The sequence below is a fragment of the Macrosteles quadrilineatus genome, unplaced genomic scaffold (assembly GCF_028750875.1).
Source record: "Macrosteles quadrilineatus isolate MER2022 unplaced genomic scaffold, UCM_ALF_1.0 Scaffold_7__1_contigs__length_78375512, whole genome shotgun sequence".
Taxonomy (NCBI): Eukaryota; Metazoa; Arthropoda; class Insecta; order Hemiptera; family Cicadellidae; genus Macrosteles; species Macrosteles quadrilineatus.
The window spans coordinates 44,570,779-44,583,538 of record NW_026542600.1 but is presented as its reverse complement, the minus strand read 5'-3'; the positions used below and the strand labels follow the sequence as shown (position 1 = coordinate 44,583,538).

At 32.5% G+C, this 12,760-nt stretch overlaps 1 protein-coding gene across 1 annotated transcript in view; it reads left to right on the top strand.

Annotated features, from left to right (window-relative positions):
* The first annotated feature begins 251 nt into the window (after window positions 1–251).
* The window catches only part of LOC128998942 (uncharacterized), a 61,146-nt gene continuing 48,637 nt past the window's right edge, over window positions 252–12,760 (top strand). The window contains exons 1-11 of the mRNA XM_054425298.1: window positions 252–319; window positions 3,743–3,819; window positions 4,771–4,815; window positions 5,787–5,947; window positions 6,499–6,623; window positions 7,724–7,865; window positions 8,637–8,789; window positions 9,322–9,532; window positions 10,547–10,656; window positions 10,888–11,009; window positions 12,387–12,521. Of these exons, the coding sequence (XP_054281273.1) occupies window positions 3,750–3,819; window positions 4,771–4,815; window positions 5,787–5,947; window positions 6,499–6,623; window positions 7,724–7,865; window positions 8,637–8,789; window positions 9,322–9,532; window positions 10,547–10,656; window positions 10,888–11,009; window positions 12,387–12,521 (1,274 nt within the window). The 5' untranslated portion in view covers window positions 252–319; window positions 3,743–3,749. The remainder of the gene's footprint in view (window positions 320–3,742; window positions 3,820–4,770; window positions 4,816–5,786; window positions 5,948–6,498; window positions 6,624–7,723; window positions 7,866–8,636; window positions 8,790–9,321; window positions 9,533–10,546; window positions 10,657–10,887; window positions 11,010–12,386; window positions 12,522–12,760) is intronic.

Genomic DNA, 12,760 nt, shown 5'->3' with positions numbered 1-12,760 from the left:
CATAGCTACATGATTTTTTTCAACGATTAGTTATTAAGGAAGCAATAACGCTACATTTAAAATTGATAAATTATTGTTGTGCAAGAACACTATTGGAGTGGTGCTAGAAGACACATATTTACAGTTATAACCCATTTTTACTTGCTTATCATAGTTTGATAATCCAACTGCTTACTCAAAATAGTCGTAGAATCAGAAGAAAATACAAGATAATGGTCAGCTACGTTTGCTTGCCCTTTGATCTTTGAATGGCCACCTCACTATAGTGCTGCTGCTGGTCCATTCCTAGTCAGTTATTGTGTTACTTTTCTCTTTTATGGTAAGTGCTTGAATTATTACAATAATCTTAATCTACTATTATTGTCTGGTTAAGACTATTACATGACTCGATAATAAACAATCTTTACATTTTATATACAGTTATAAAAAGTGAATGTTGGCATTCTTCAGTCATTGAAAGCCTGTTTAGAAAAACGTAGTTTAACATAATATCTTAAAATAATAATGTTCTTTTGGTATTCTATTAATTGAATGATGCAATAATTGTACCACAAGGAAAGTTTTCTTCACATTTTTAACTAAAGATATACAACTAAAAGAAAAAGGGCTATACTCATTTATATGTTTGATTATAAGCAAAATGATGCTACAACCTACAGTTGTGAATTTACTTTTTACTTTCGGCACCTAGTTAAAATCAGGAACTTAAAATTGCCATTGACAAAATATTTAATTTAAATTAAGTGGTGGAAGGTCTGGATCATTTTAGTGACTCAGTCTTATATATTGAAGGATATTGCCGTTTACGAATATTACTAGCTTTTATAGTGAAGTTGTTGGTTAGATCTCCCCACCATCCAGACGAATAGACGAAGCAGAGCTAATTGGGATCAGAGAGGTAGGTTTGGCTTTGTAACAACAGGACCAATGTTTTTAATTTGTTATTTGTTTATGATATATACATATATATGTTTGAATCGGGTTTCAAAGAGTTATGACAAAAGCAACTTTTCACAGATATTTTAGATTACTTATAGTTAGTAACTGATACCATACAGTTAGTAATATTCACTATGAAAAGTTAAGTACATCTAGCTAAAAAGGTTTGCATCAATTAAAACTTAATTAATCTTTTTAATATTTAAATCAATCTTTTACATTTCATACATAATGGCACACATTTGAAGATAGACCTTTCATTCATTAGCAAAAAACATTCTCCTTTATAGTATCTGTTCTTATTAAGCAATACATTTTATTATTTGTTCATATATATATATATTGGCTATAAATCTATGTCACCGACATGAACGACATGAATTACATTTTGGTTTAATTGTCCCTTAACACGAAACATGCTTAAAAATTGTCAGGGATATTGAAATTTTACATTTGGAGTGTTGAATTTCCAGTTTTTGAAAGAAAGAGTGATGAGAACAACTAACAAGTTAAAATGGCATTCAATTTAACATCTCTGCAAGGTTAATTTTTACTTTCTGTTGATTATGATATATTTACTTTTTTTCATTAATGCTACTTCTCACATACGCCAACTGATTCGGAATTAGGGATCTCTGATATTACATAATAAATAGCCTTGTGTTTTCAGACTTATTTGATTGATCCAATTCTCAATGCGCCATTTCACAAATCACTTACTTTATTTTGTTTATCATTCTGTTAGTTTAGTTGTTGTCTTGAGAGAATGGTTTGATTAAAAATATGACTTAGACACAAACAAATTTACTGTTTATCAGTTTTGATCAATTTTTCATGTAGACTTTATCACTTTAAATTTTCTGAAAACTAATGATTAGTAAATCGGGGTGTAAAAATAAGATGTTAAATTTAAAAATTGAATTATTTTTTCCCTCCAAAATTTTAAGATATTGATATAATATCTTTTGAAAAATATATATATTGATGTCATAGAATAGACTCAATCTGGCAATGTTTGAGTTGATTTGTAATGGAGGGGCCGGTGATAGGTGATAGCAGTCAATTGTGTGTGTCCTGTATGTTTGTACACATCCCTCCCGTCCCAGTCTCGTAATTCCTAATGTCACATGTCAACCGGGTCTACTTCCAGTAAACAGTATGTAACTTAAGCTTGTTAGCTAGGTATCTTAAAAAAGTTTATTTACATTTTTCAATTTATGCAAAAGTTGGGAACTGTGACAAGTTTTTGTTTGTTTATTGTGAAGAATAAAGACTAAACAACTAGATTTTCTCTAGATTTTTTAAAAGTATTAGTTGAGCAATACTTATTCAACCTATTTAAGAACTAAGATAGTTTTTTACCAATCAAAACTTGTAACAGAACCCAAATAGAAACAAAATAATATAAAAATATGACAAACTTGTTTTTTGCCCCGAGATATCTGTCATGTCTGAAGTAACAGTATTTGTATGAAGACAATTTGTAAGTTGGCAGCTGTAAGACTTATGGCTGACCATGGGTTCATGCTTTCAACATGCAATCATTCTGCTTGTAGCCAAGCTCAAATTTGTACACATGCCAACCTGTTTGTAGTGGGAAACGTATATCAATAAAATCAAGAATGTTACAAATGTTATACATAATTTGCCTCCAGGATTGAATTATTGACATAAAATGAGGTTACTAACCTGTCGTCAATCAGTCCTATATTGTCGTGGATGACTTAGTTTCAGGGTTAAAACCCCATTTTCAAATCTTCTTGTGCAAGAGAATATGTTTGACATATGACGACTGAAGAGAAGATTTGAAAATGGGGTTTTAACCCTGAAACTATAGTCATCCATGACAATATATGACTGATTGACGACAGGTTAATTAGTAACCTCATTTTATGTCAATGTTACAAACCTCAACAGGAATACTGGGGAATCTTAAAGTAGTAAAAGAGGAAAAACAATGCAGAACATTGCCATAGAGGTATGCATTTTCTTAAAGAAAAAATGGAATTGCCACAATAAGGGCTATTATTGTGATTGTTGTGATTCATCAGATATCATTGTGGTATTGAACTCTTTAGTTGAGATTTAATACTGCTTATTTTTACATTATTAAGGGATTTATATTGTTACATAAATGTTATTTACTTATCAGCAAAGAATTTCCTGTGAAAATCACAGTACAGTAACCATAATTAAACTTGTTTATTGTAGATTCAAACTGTTTTGTTCTTATGATACTTATTTTTAATTTAAATTATGGCAGAGTATTTTATGGTTGAATAAATAACCGAAAATTTTTTATTTAAAAAAATTATTGGATAGTGTTGACATGAAACCAGTTGATTTTGTAAATCATTAAAAAATATTGATATGATCTTAACAAGTGGATGTTAAGCATTTTAACTTTACAAACTTATGTCCCCAGAGGCCAAAATTACTATCCCATCAAATTTATAACTCTCTTAGTAAAGTAATATACTATTTCATAAGGTCATTTCATATCAATGCATAGTAAACTGAAATGAAAAAAATTATATGAATTAACATAAACACTCAGCTAAAACAAACATGCACTAGTTGACCATTCATCGGCGAATATCAATGTCTAACCCCCCTTGCCTTACCCTCTAACCGGCCATGATTGAAAGAGTTGACTTCTTGTATGTTCTCCATGCTGTAAAATATCATATAAGTAGAGTATTGGGTCTGCTACTCTGCGATTTCAATACCAACTGGCACTAACCTAGTGTTCCTTGTTTAGGGGCCTGTAGTGTTCTTTTATTTTCAGTTTTGTATGTTTCAGTTGAGTGATGGAGTTGGCCAGTCGACTACTGGCAGCTCTAGCGCTGACATTGTATTGTGTCTCTTCAGTACAGGCCAGTAAGTATCCTAGAGGTAGATCCTTATCACCTATGTTCAAGCTAGTTTACTTTCCAGATCAGACAGTAACAGTTTACTAAATAGTTTAACGTACTAATCTTCCTCTTGTAAAACCTCTTCACTACTGCTTGTTGCTAAAGCAGGCACGGCTGGCGTAGAGATCGGTGTGGGACTTCGGTCCTGAAAGCCCAAGTTTGAATCTTTGAAATCATTTGATATTTACTATGATTAAATGACCTGGGTTATTTAAGGAGTTATTGGGGACATTTTCCAACACCATTTATTTTAAAAAATCGTTTTCACAATGTTTTGGGATTTTATATAATCCCGTCCTCAGGTAAGAAAGTAAAAGTGCTTGAAACATGAAATTGATACACAAACCCAGCCAAAGTTGCTGAAGGACAAAAGAAAAACAACACAGAGATCTGGACATTCAGCTGTAACTATACCATAAAAACTAGACAGGTCCATGTGGGAGAAATATCTGTCTCTAGAGTTGAATGATATTTGTGGACTAAGACACAGAAAGCAAGTAAATCCTGCCGAAGCCCAAAGGACAATTAGAAACATTCAGGGATTTTGAGGAGTCAGCTATCTCCAGGTTGGATAACAGTTCTATTGTTCTGTTGAACATTTAACAGTATATAAGTAAGGCTGTACATTTTCTTCAAATGAATTCTATGTACTTGGTTCTAGGAGTTAGTTACTTAATCGAGCCTGAATTGAGGAATTAGAAAAGAACAATTTTATTGGGGTGCTAGTCAAAATCTGTCACACCACTGTAAACATACTTACAAAATATCGCTTTATGATTATTTAGTTAAAGAATACTTATACATCTACAAACCTTTTTCTTGCAGTAAGCCTTGTGAAATAAAATTATTCCATACAGACATATTGATACATAAATAATGGTGATGGAGTATAAAATTCATTATTTAATTTTTACAGGTCATTTGAGGGATCAGAATATATGTGGAAAACCTTTGTGTGATCGTAAGTATCTGTTTCCACCATTACTATTTTAAGTATTCTATTCATTCAAGGCATTTTGTAATTTCTATATAAAGCCTTTGAAAAATATTTTATATTGCTTAAATCAAGGAATGTTTTCTAACAAGACTCACAATATTTGAAGTATTTAGCTAAATATCTTTTACTCATTTTAAATGTTATGCGAGTCATTTTCATTTTTCGTGCTATTGTACCATCCCTTAGCTTCCAATATCCAGTGTTCGGGGACTGAGCGGGTCTAGTGGTAGTGGTAGACTTCGGTCCTTGAGATCACGGGCTCAAATCCTGCCAATCACCAGTGGATTTGATTTAAGTGATGATGCAGAAATCCTCTAGATATAGCCTGAAGTAATGTGTAATAATAGTTCCGGGCTAGAACTATAATTTTTTTTCAGTGTTATGATCTTAAAATATCAAGTGAAGTGTTGTTATTGGTTTAGAATCCACTTTTTGTTGAGACTATAGTCAATGCTGACTATGGATACTGTTTTCCTGTATTTTACTGTGTATTGTAATACTGAATTCTTAATTTAATTTTAAATTGAACTACTTTTAAAAGCATTCTGGCCAATCAATTTTGATTCTTTTATTCTTTATCCTTAAAAGTGTTGTAAATTAGATTTGCAAGCATAATAATATTTAAAAAAACCATAACATTACTTTTCTTATAATTTAATGAAACGTAATCAGCTTTTAATTTTTTTTTTTGGAGTCTCACACTACAGGCTGGCTACCTGTGTGTGTAAAAGCATTTTCCCTCCTCTCCATAAAAAAAAAATCTGCTTTTTAATAAGACTCATTTTAGACTTATTTTCACAAATGTATTGTAATTAGCTTTGTTAGCTCCTAATTTACTATTTGGTGTAAGTATTTTAACTATTAAACACATTTAACACCAGCAATTATATGTTGAAAACTTCTGACCAAGTGTTTATAATGTTAAAAATTTTCAGCTCCAAAAAATTTCAAGTTCTCTCCAGACTTGAAATACCTATATGAATATGAATCTCATGTTAGCACCGCCTTTGATGTGGAAAAAGAAAATGCCTCAACATTAGTAATTAAAGCCCAAATTGAACTCGAATTTGAGACCGCTTGTCATGGCCACCTGCAGGTAAAGTACTGTAACTTTATTTTATGTGCTTAGTCATTTTTAATTCATTATTTATTTACTGTATTCCAAATGCTTACTATTGGAAAGAATCAAATAACTATCCCTTGTTTAACTGGTAAGTAAGTTCATGCAGTGGAATTCCTAGGGGTCTACATTGTGATCATTATTTTTTCACTTTTCAAAAGACCTGTGTCCAAATTAATAAACTATGAACTTAATATCCACCAAGACAACACCACTGACATTCTTAAACCCAAAAGTACTCAAAATTAACAAATTACAAAAATCCTTTTTAAATGGAGTGTTGACTGATGGGTCAAGGTACTTAGTTAATTTATATTATAATTTTCAATTATTTTTCCGTTTATAAAACTAATTTTTTTGATGGTTTTATGATTTGTATGCTGAAGTCATAAATTAGAAAAATTGTCGTTCTATAGATTTGCCATTTACCCTTCAATGAACTAAATTAAATTTATACGATTACACTTTATACTGCTATAGAATTTAACATTGGTGACTAATTGTTTTAAAATTTTTATTTTTTTCAGATAACTAGGTTAACAATTGAAGACAACCATGATATTACGAAGAGAAAGAAGGAAGGGGAAGAATATGAGGATGATGAAGACACTAGCCAAAATGATTTTAAATCTCTCCACGAAAATGGTTTAAGGTTAGCAACAAACAATTTTTGTTAAAGACAATCTATACACTTTTCAGTATAAATCCTCTTAAATTACACCATTGTCTAAGTCAAGAAAACTTTAAAAAGTATAATTAGAAGAGAAAGGTGACCACAGGAATGCAGAAAGAGAATATACCAACAACAACAATTGCATCAAAGTGTCTAGTATCGCTTAGTTCATAGTAGTATAATTAATTTGATTACCCTTTCATACAGCACCTACCTGCATTTTAATCTTAAAATAAAAATGTACATGCCTTTCAGAATTTACATACTGTATTCATTTTCCTGAAATCAATACAGATGTTCATAGTATTTTTATTTGAATAGTAACAAAACACTTGAAGCTCTAACCATTCGTTTGTAAAGTGTTGTTAGCCTACTATGGGGATTCCTCGGCAAATATATGTTTTAAGTGTTATAAGACGTTTCTTTTATTTACTTTCCATAAATTTAATAACACGTACAATGCTGATCAAGAAGTTTAAAAAAATAATGTAATGAGCTTAACTTTGAAAACTCAGTTGCAAAGCTTTGGTTGATACAGCATGGTATCTTACTTATTTCCAAAGTCAATGACTCCATCACATAATTTTAATGTACAAAACATTTCTGTGGAATTGTGAAATAAATGCACTAGTCAGTTTGTGAACAGGAATGTAAACATTGTGAGCATCGTCATGGTTATCATGAAATCCAATCAATGTTTAGTTTGAAAAACCTCACCTCAGATCTTTGAAAGCCCGTGGGGTAGAGCTCAAGTTAATTATCAAATTGGAAATAGTCTTACTTTGGAGTGCATCCCAGTAGTACTAGTACAACCATGAGCTAGTGGCCGTGAGTGGTCATGGAGAAAACGTGGTACATACCCACACACACTCTCCTTATATATAATAGATTTGAAATTATGCATGTTTTATGTATGCTGTTTTATTTTATTAGAAGTTTTTCCATTTATATGTGGAATGTCAATCAACATGTTACTTAGTTAGTCAGCATCTTACGGTCTTTTACAGCTGTTACATTATTGTTGTATTATATTTTTATTTAAAATGGATTTTACTCACAATTTCAAAATATTTTTATAGGTTTTACTATGAGGACGGTGTTTTTCAAGAGATATGCCCAGAAAAAGAAGAACCTGTTTGGGAGCTTAATTTCAAGAAAGGAATACTTTCTACATTACAGAACTCAATGGAAAGGCTGGATTTGAATCGTCATACTGTAGAGGTAGAATGAGTTCAAGTACTTGTTAAAAATCAAATTCGTTGTACTTGTTTTCATAATTTATACCGTAACTATAAAATCAGATCAAAGATCCATTGTTAACATTTTTATCATGCTATATATATATATATTCAATATATTCACAAATAGTGTTTTATTTACCAGGGAAAATTATACCTGCTTGATTAAGACTTAATATTTTATAAACACCTAAATAATTTACCTCTCATATAGTGCAATCTTATTCTTGAATATGATACAGACAAGAGTATAATATTTGGGAAACAGGGAAACCCCCCAAAATAAGGTATTATAATTAATAATATTTATGTGAAACTTGGGTTGAAGTGCAATGCAGTAAGTTAATGGGAATTTGGTTCATCAGCCAATTCCTTTGACACTCATCAATACTTGAGTTGATTTTCATGGGAAATAAATCCATATGTATATTATCAGTTATAGCAAAATTTAGTTAGTGATGAGGTAAACTAAATTATTTTGCAAGAGTATTTTATGAGATATTAGAAATCTTTACAAGAGAAAGTTGCTATTACCATTTTAGTATCAAGAGGAGTTTAAACATTCCATGTACCTCTTAAAAGTGTGTATTATCCTTTAAATAGTGAATTTGTATGCAATAATTGGAATATTGACTGCAGTATATAATCATTACCATCAACTATCATATGGTCACTGTACAAAATGTTATAGCAATATGGACATTTTGAAAATGTATTCACAAACAAATTATTTTAATTTTGTATATTTATTTAGAGTGATGTAAATGGAGAGTGCCTCACTGATTACAAACTTGAAGCTATAAATGGAACTACTTTGATCATCAGCAAGCAAAAACATATTTCAACTTGTGAGAAAAGGCATCAGTTGATTTCTATCATACCAACCAATACCTATGTATTTGAAACGGTACGTACAACTTAGCTTACTTAGCTTACTGTAACTTAAAACTGAACAAAGATATTCAACAACCAATAAAAAAATCAGTAAAAAATTAATATTGACCAAGTTAAAATTAATTAGCTGTTACAACCTAGTTTTAGCCTCAAATTTTATGCAAAATGTCCATCTGTTTTTAACTCTAAAATATCCTCATCTTGCACCATGCACTATCGTGGTTTGCACAGTCCTGTATATACATGATTCATGATTTCATAGTTTTTTCATGTAACGTAAGTACAGTAAATTAACTTAGCTTAAAATTGATCTATTTCTTACAGTATCAAAATGACACAAATAAAAGGTCTGTTTTTGCCATTAGGGGCTGCAAACTCTATTTCCACTGACATTTTATGGTTTTGCTTTGCTCGGCACATTGTCAGAGCTCGGATTGCATCCACCTCATTTAGCAAGGGTTGCCTGTAGGTTTCAGTAGTCCAGGAGTTATTTTCTGTTTGACGTTAGTCCAAATTGAACCATGAATAGTTTCTACATTGCTCAGAAATACCATAAATGGAGCCCAATGGTGTCCAACTTGACGTGTGAGCAACATGTGGACCACAACATAGTGATATCTGTCATGTGCAAAGAGTCACACTCCTTCCTGCCATTCTACAATCAATCACTCGGAGCATCAACAACGGCCACCACTAGACTCACTCTTCTAGAAGAAGAGGACTACTATAAAAGAAAGTCATTGAATGATATTAAAGGTAACACACTTAAAAATACTGAGTAAAATTAAGGCATCTTTGACACTGGAACTATCCATTCACATATTTAACCAGGCAACAATTAATATTTTAATATTTAGTTATTTTTTACAGAAACAATTGATTATTTTAATGCTGCTAGATTTTTATATTTAGATTCTAAGTGTTTAAAATAAATGATCAATGGTTGTTTCGTATTTAATTAAGACTTTGTGAATAAGCGCTGTAATAAACATCCTTTAGTGTCTCTGAGGGAAGTTGAGATGATAAAATGGCACTGGAATTAATACTTTTTCTGTGTCTTTGTCATTATGTGTTTTTTTTAACATTTCTACTTTGCATAGGGCAAAACTTATTCTAGCTTATTCTTTATTGGGGCGAACATTAGGATCTCATGATCCCTTCTTACAGTTAACCTCGTAAAAACCAATATAAATTGAACAATACATGGTTCATTTTATACAACAAACATGACGATTGGTTTGGTTTTGTCTGTATTTATTTTTAGTCCATTCTAAGCTGCCCTTCTCCACAATTCTGTTGGTGTTGTCATTCATTAATGCAATTGTTTCAATCACCTCACTGACTTTGAAATGATCGTGGATTTGTGTGTCATGAGCGTCAGGCCCGGTTTTGACCCTGTCAGCGCCCTAGGCAAAACCAAAGTAGCGCTCTTTTGCAATATATATACAGGGTGTCCACCGACCGGAAAACCGGGAAATCCTGGAATTATGCGTGAGTTGTTTGAACCGGGAATTACACGTTAATTTTGTATTTCTTTCTACCTGGAATTTCAATTTACTGCGCTCTTGCATGACAAAAGTGAGGTATTCGTGACCCCGGCTATGTCTAGGCACATGACTATTCGGTAAATCGACCCTGATCAGCGTAGGAATGAAACATTGTCTGTATTAAAACTGAACTGATGTTGTTGAAATAGAAAATCATTTTTAGTTTGGTAGAAGAATTGTATTGTTTTCATGTAAAATTTTAAAGGTTGTGTTGAATTTTCAGTTGAAAAGAGAACATCTTTACTGTACGACACCCAACGATTTTCTAGGGAGTTAAATGGAAGTTTTGAGGAAGCCACATCTCTTCTAAAATCTATGTGTGACCTCAATACGGTATGTGATAAAAGATATTTTTCTGCACAGTCAATACTCTTATACTTATTAAACTTATTTGCCATTATGTCTTTGCATGTATCAGTGTTCCAGTTTCAATGTTTTAGTTTGATTTGGGTTTCATAACTAATGTAAAAACTATGTTATCATTTGGTATGGGTTGAATTTTCATTATTAATGGTAGACACCATTGATTTATTTTCAAAACTTAAATGTCATATTTTTACACAGGAGGAACTGCAGCCAGAGTTTTCAGAAGTATTCAATAAGTTCATCCATATTGCTCGATATCTTTCACGTCAGAGTATCTCCAGACTGTATAATATGTCTGAATCTCTGTGTCCTTCTGGAAAGTAAGTTGGCGTTTTTAAATACTTTATCAATGCAAATTTAGTGTAAGTAAATATTAATCTTACATTTTTCAAATCATTAAATCCAATGAGAAACATGTATTAATTACCAGCCACCACTTAATGTATACCAAGCATTTAAAGTTCTCAATCCATCAATTAAAAGTGATATATCATCAGCTATACAGCCAAACATGCACTTTAGATGCCCACTGCTAATTGATACATATTAGCCAAACGATAAATTAATTTTTAGAACACTTCTCTAGAATTCAAACTAATACTTTCCAAAATAAAGTTCAAAGCCCAAACATGTTTTTGTGGCTGTTGAACGTCCACAACCCTGACATACTTAGTCTTTGGGGGGTGTGAGTTACACCACCAAGGGATGCATGTTTTGTGCAAGCCATAATGAATCCTAAAATGTATTATAAGATGTCCTTTCTATTTTATAATTACCATAATAATACCTACCATAACACTTACTTTCACTGGGATAAAAATAGAAGACGGTTGTTATCCAAGGATTTTGTTTTTCTTGGTTTACTTAAAGACCACTAATTTAATTGCATTATTCACACATTCATCATGTATTGGTAGACAGCAAGTTCAGTGAGTCGGTAGCACCATGGATTTCAGGCCCATGGCAGCGATATCATGGCTTTGGATCCTGGTACCAGACTCTACTTTTATCACTACAGTTCACGCTTGTACTGTACCGGCTTCCCCCTTGATTTGCTGAAAGGCCTCGGTGTAAGGTCCTAGGTCCAGCTGGAGAATATTCCTAATGTATGCAGTCCAGTCCACGCTTTTTCATGGGTCTGGGATGTTGGCAGACAAGCTCAACAAAGAAGTGCTTCGGTTGAAGTTTGCTTGTAGGCTACAAAGCTTACTTGTAGGCTCACAGATATTTTCGGACGTATCTGTACTTGATGGGCAAGGACGAATCACCAGACTTTTAACTTCCCGGGCATTTCCGAAGTCATGTAAAACACGTTCTTCCACTGTCCACTGTGGAGTAGGCTCTCGTGTAGGCAGTTAAGGCAGTGAAGGTGGTCTTGGGGTGCTGTTGGTTGAGACAGCCTGCGAGACTGGAAGCATGAGAAAAACTCAAACTACTATGGTCTACTAAACTAAAGAGGAGTGAGCCATGTGGGTGTAGGCAAACTCGGCCTAGTTCTGAAGAGGTGCGATAAGTGCTCCCAGGCTAGGGTCTGAACACTTGAAGAGGTTCTTAAAGGGGTGGTTTATGGGTCTTAAACCTTTGTGAGTCTCACACTACAAGCTGGCCACCAGTGTGCATAATCACATTTTCCCGCATCTCCCTAAAAACAAATTGGTCAAGTAGAATTTGATACAGCCATGGTAAATTTGCTTCAGAAAACATATGACTGACGGTCTTCCACACTTAAGAAGTGCTGCATCTGTAGAAGTGATGAAAGACATTATAATGACCGAGAATCTTCCACCATCCACTGTCAGCCAGTTCTTGTTTGCAATGTCTCTGTTTAACAGGTACTTTTAGTGTAACAGATATAAGTATTAACTTGTTGTTAGTTCCAACTAGAGTTGATTCCAATAAGTTAGGTTTGGAGTTTAAATTTTGTTCTGAACAATTCAGAAAAATTATTGAGTAAAACCTGTTAAAAAGTCATTTAAATTATAAAAACAATATTGTTGATAAAGTAACTTCTTGACAACAACTTTGAAATGTAGTACTGGTACTTAACATCTAACTTTTGGTGTTATCTTAG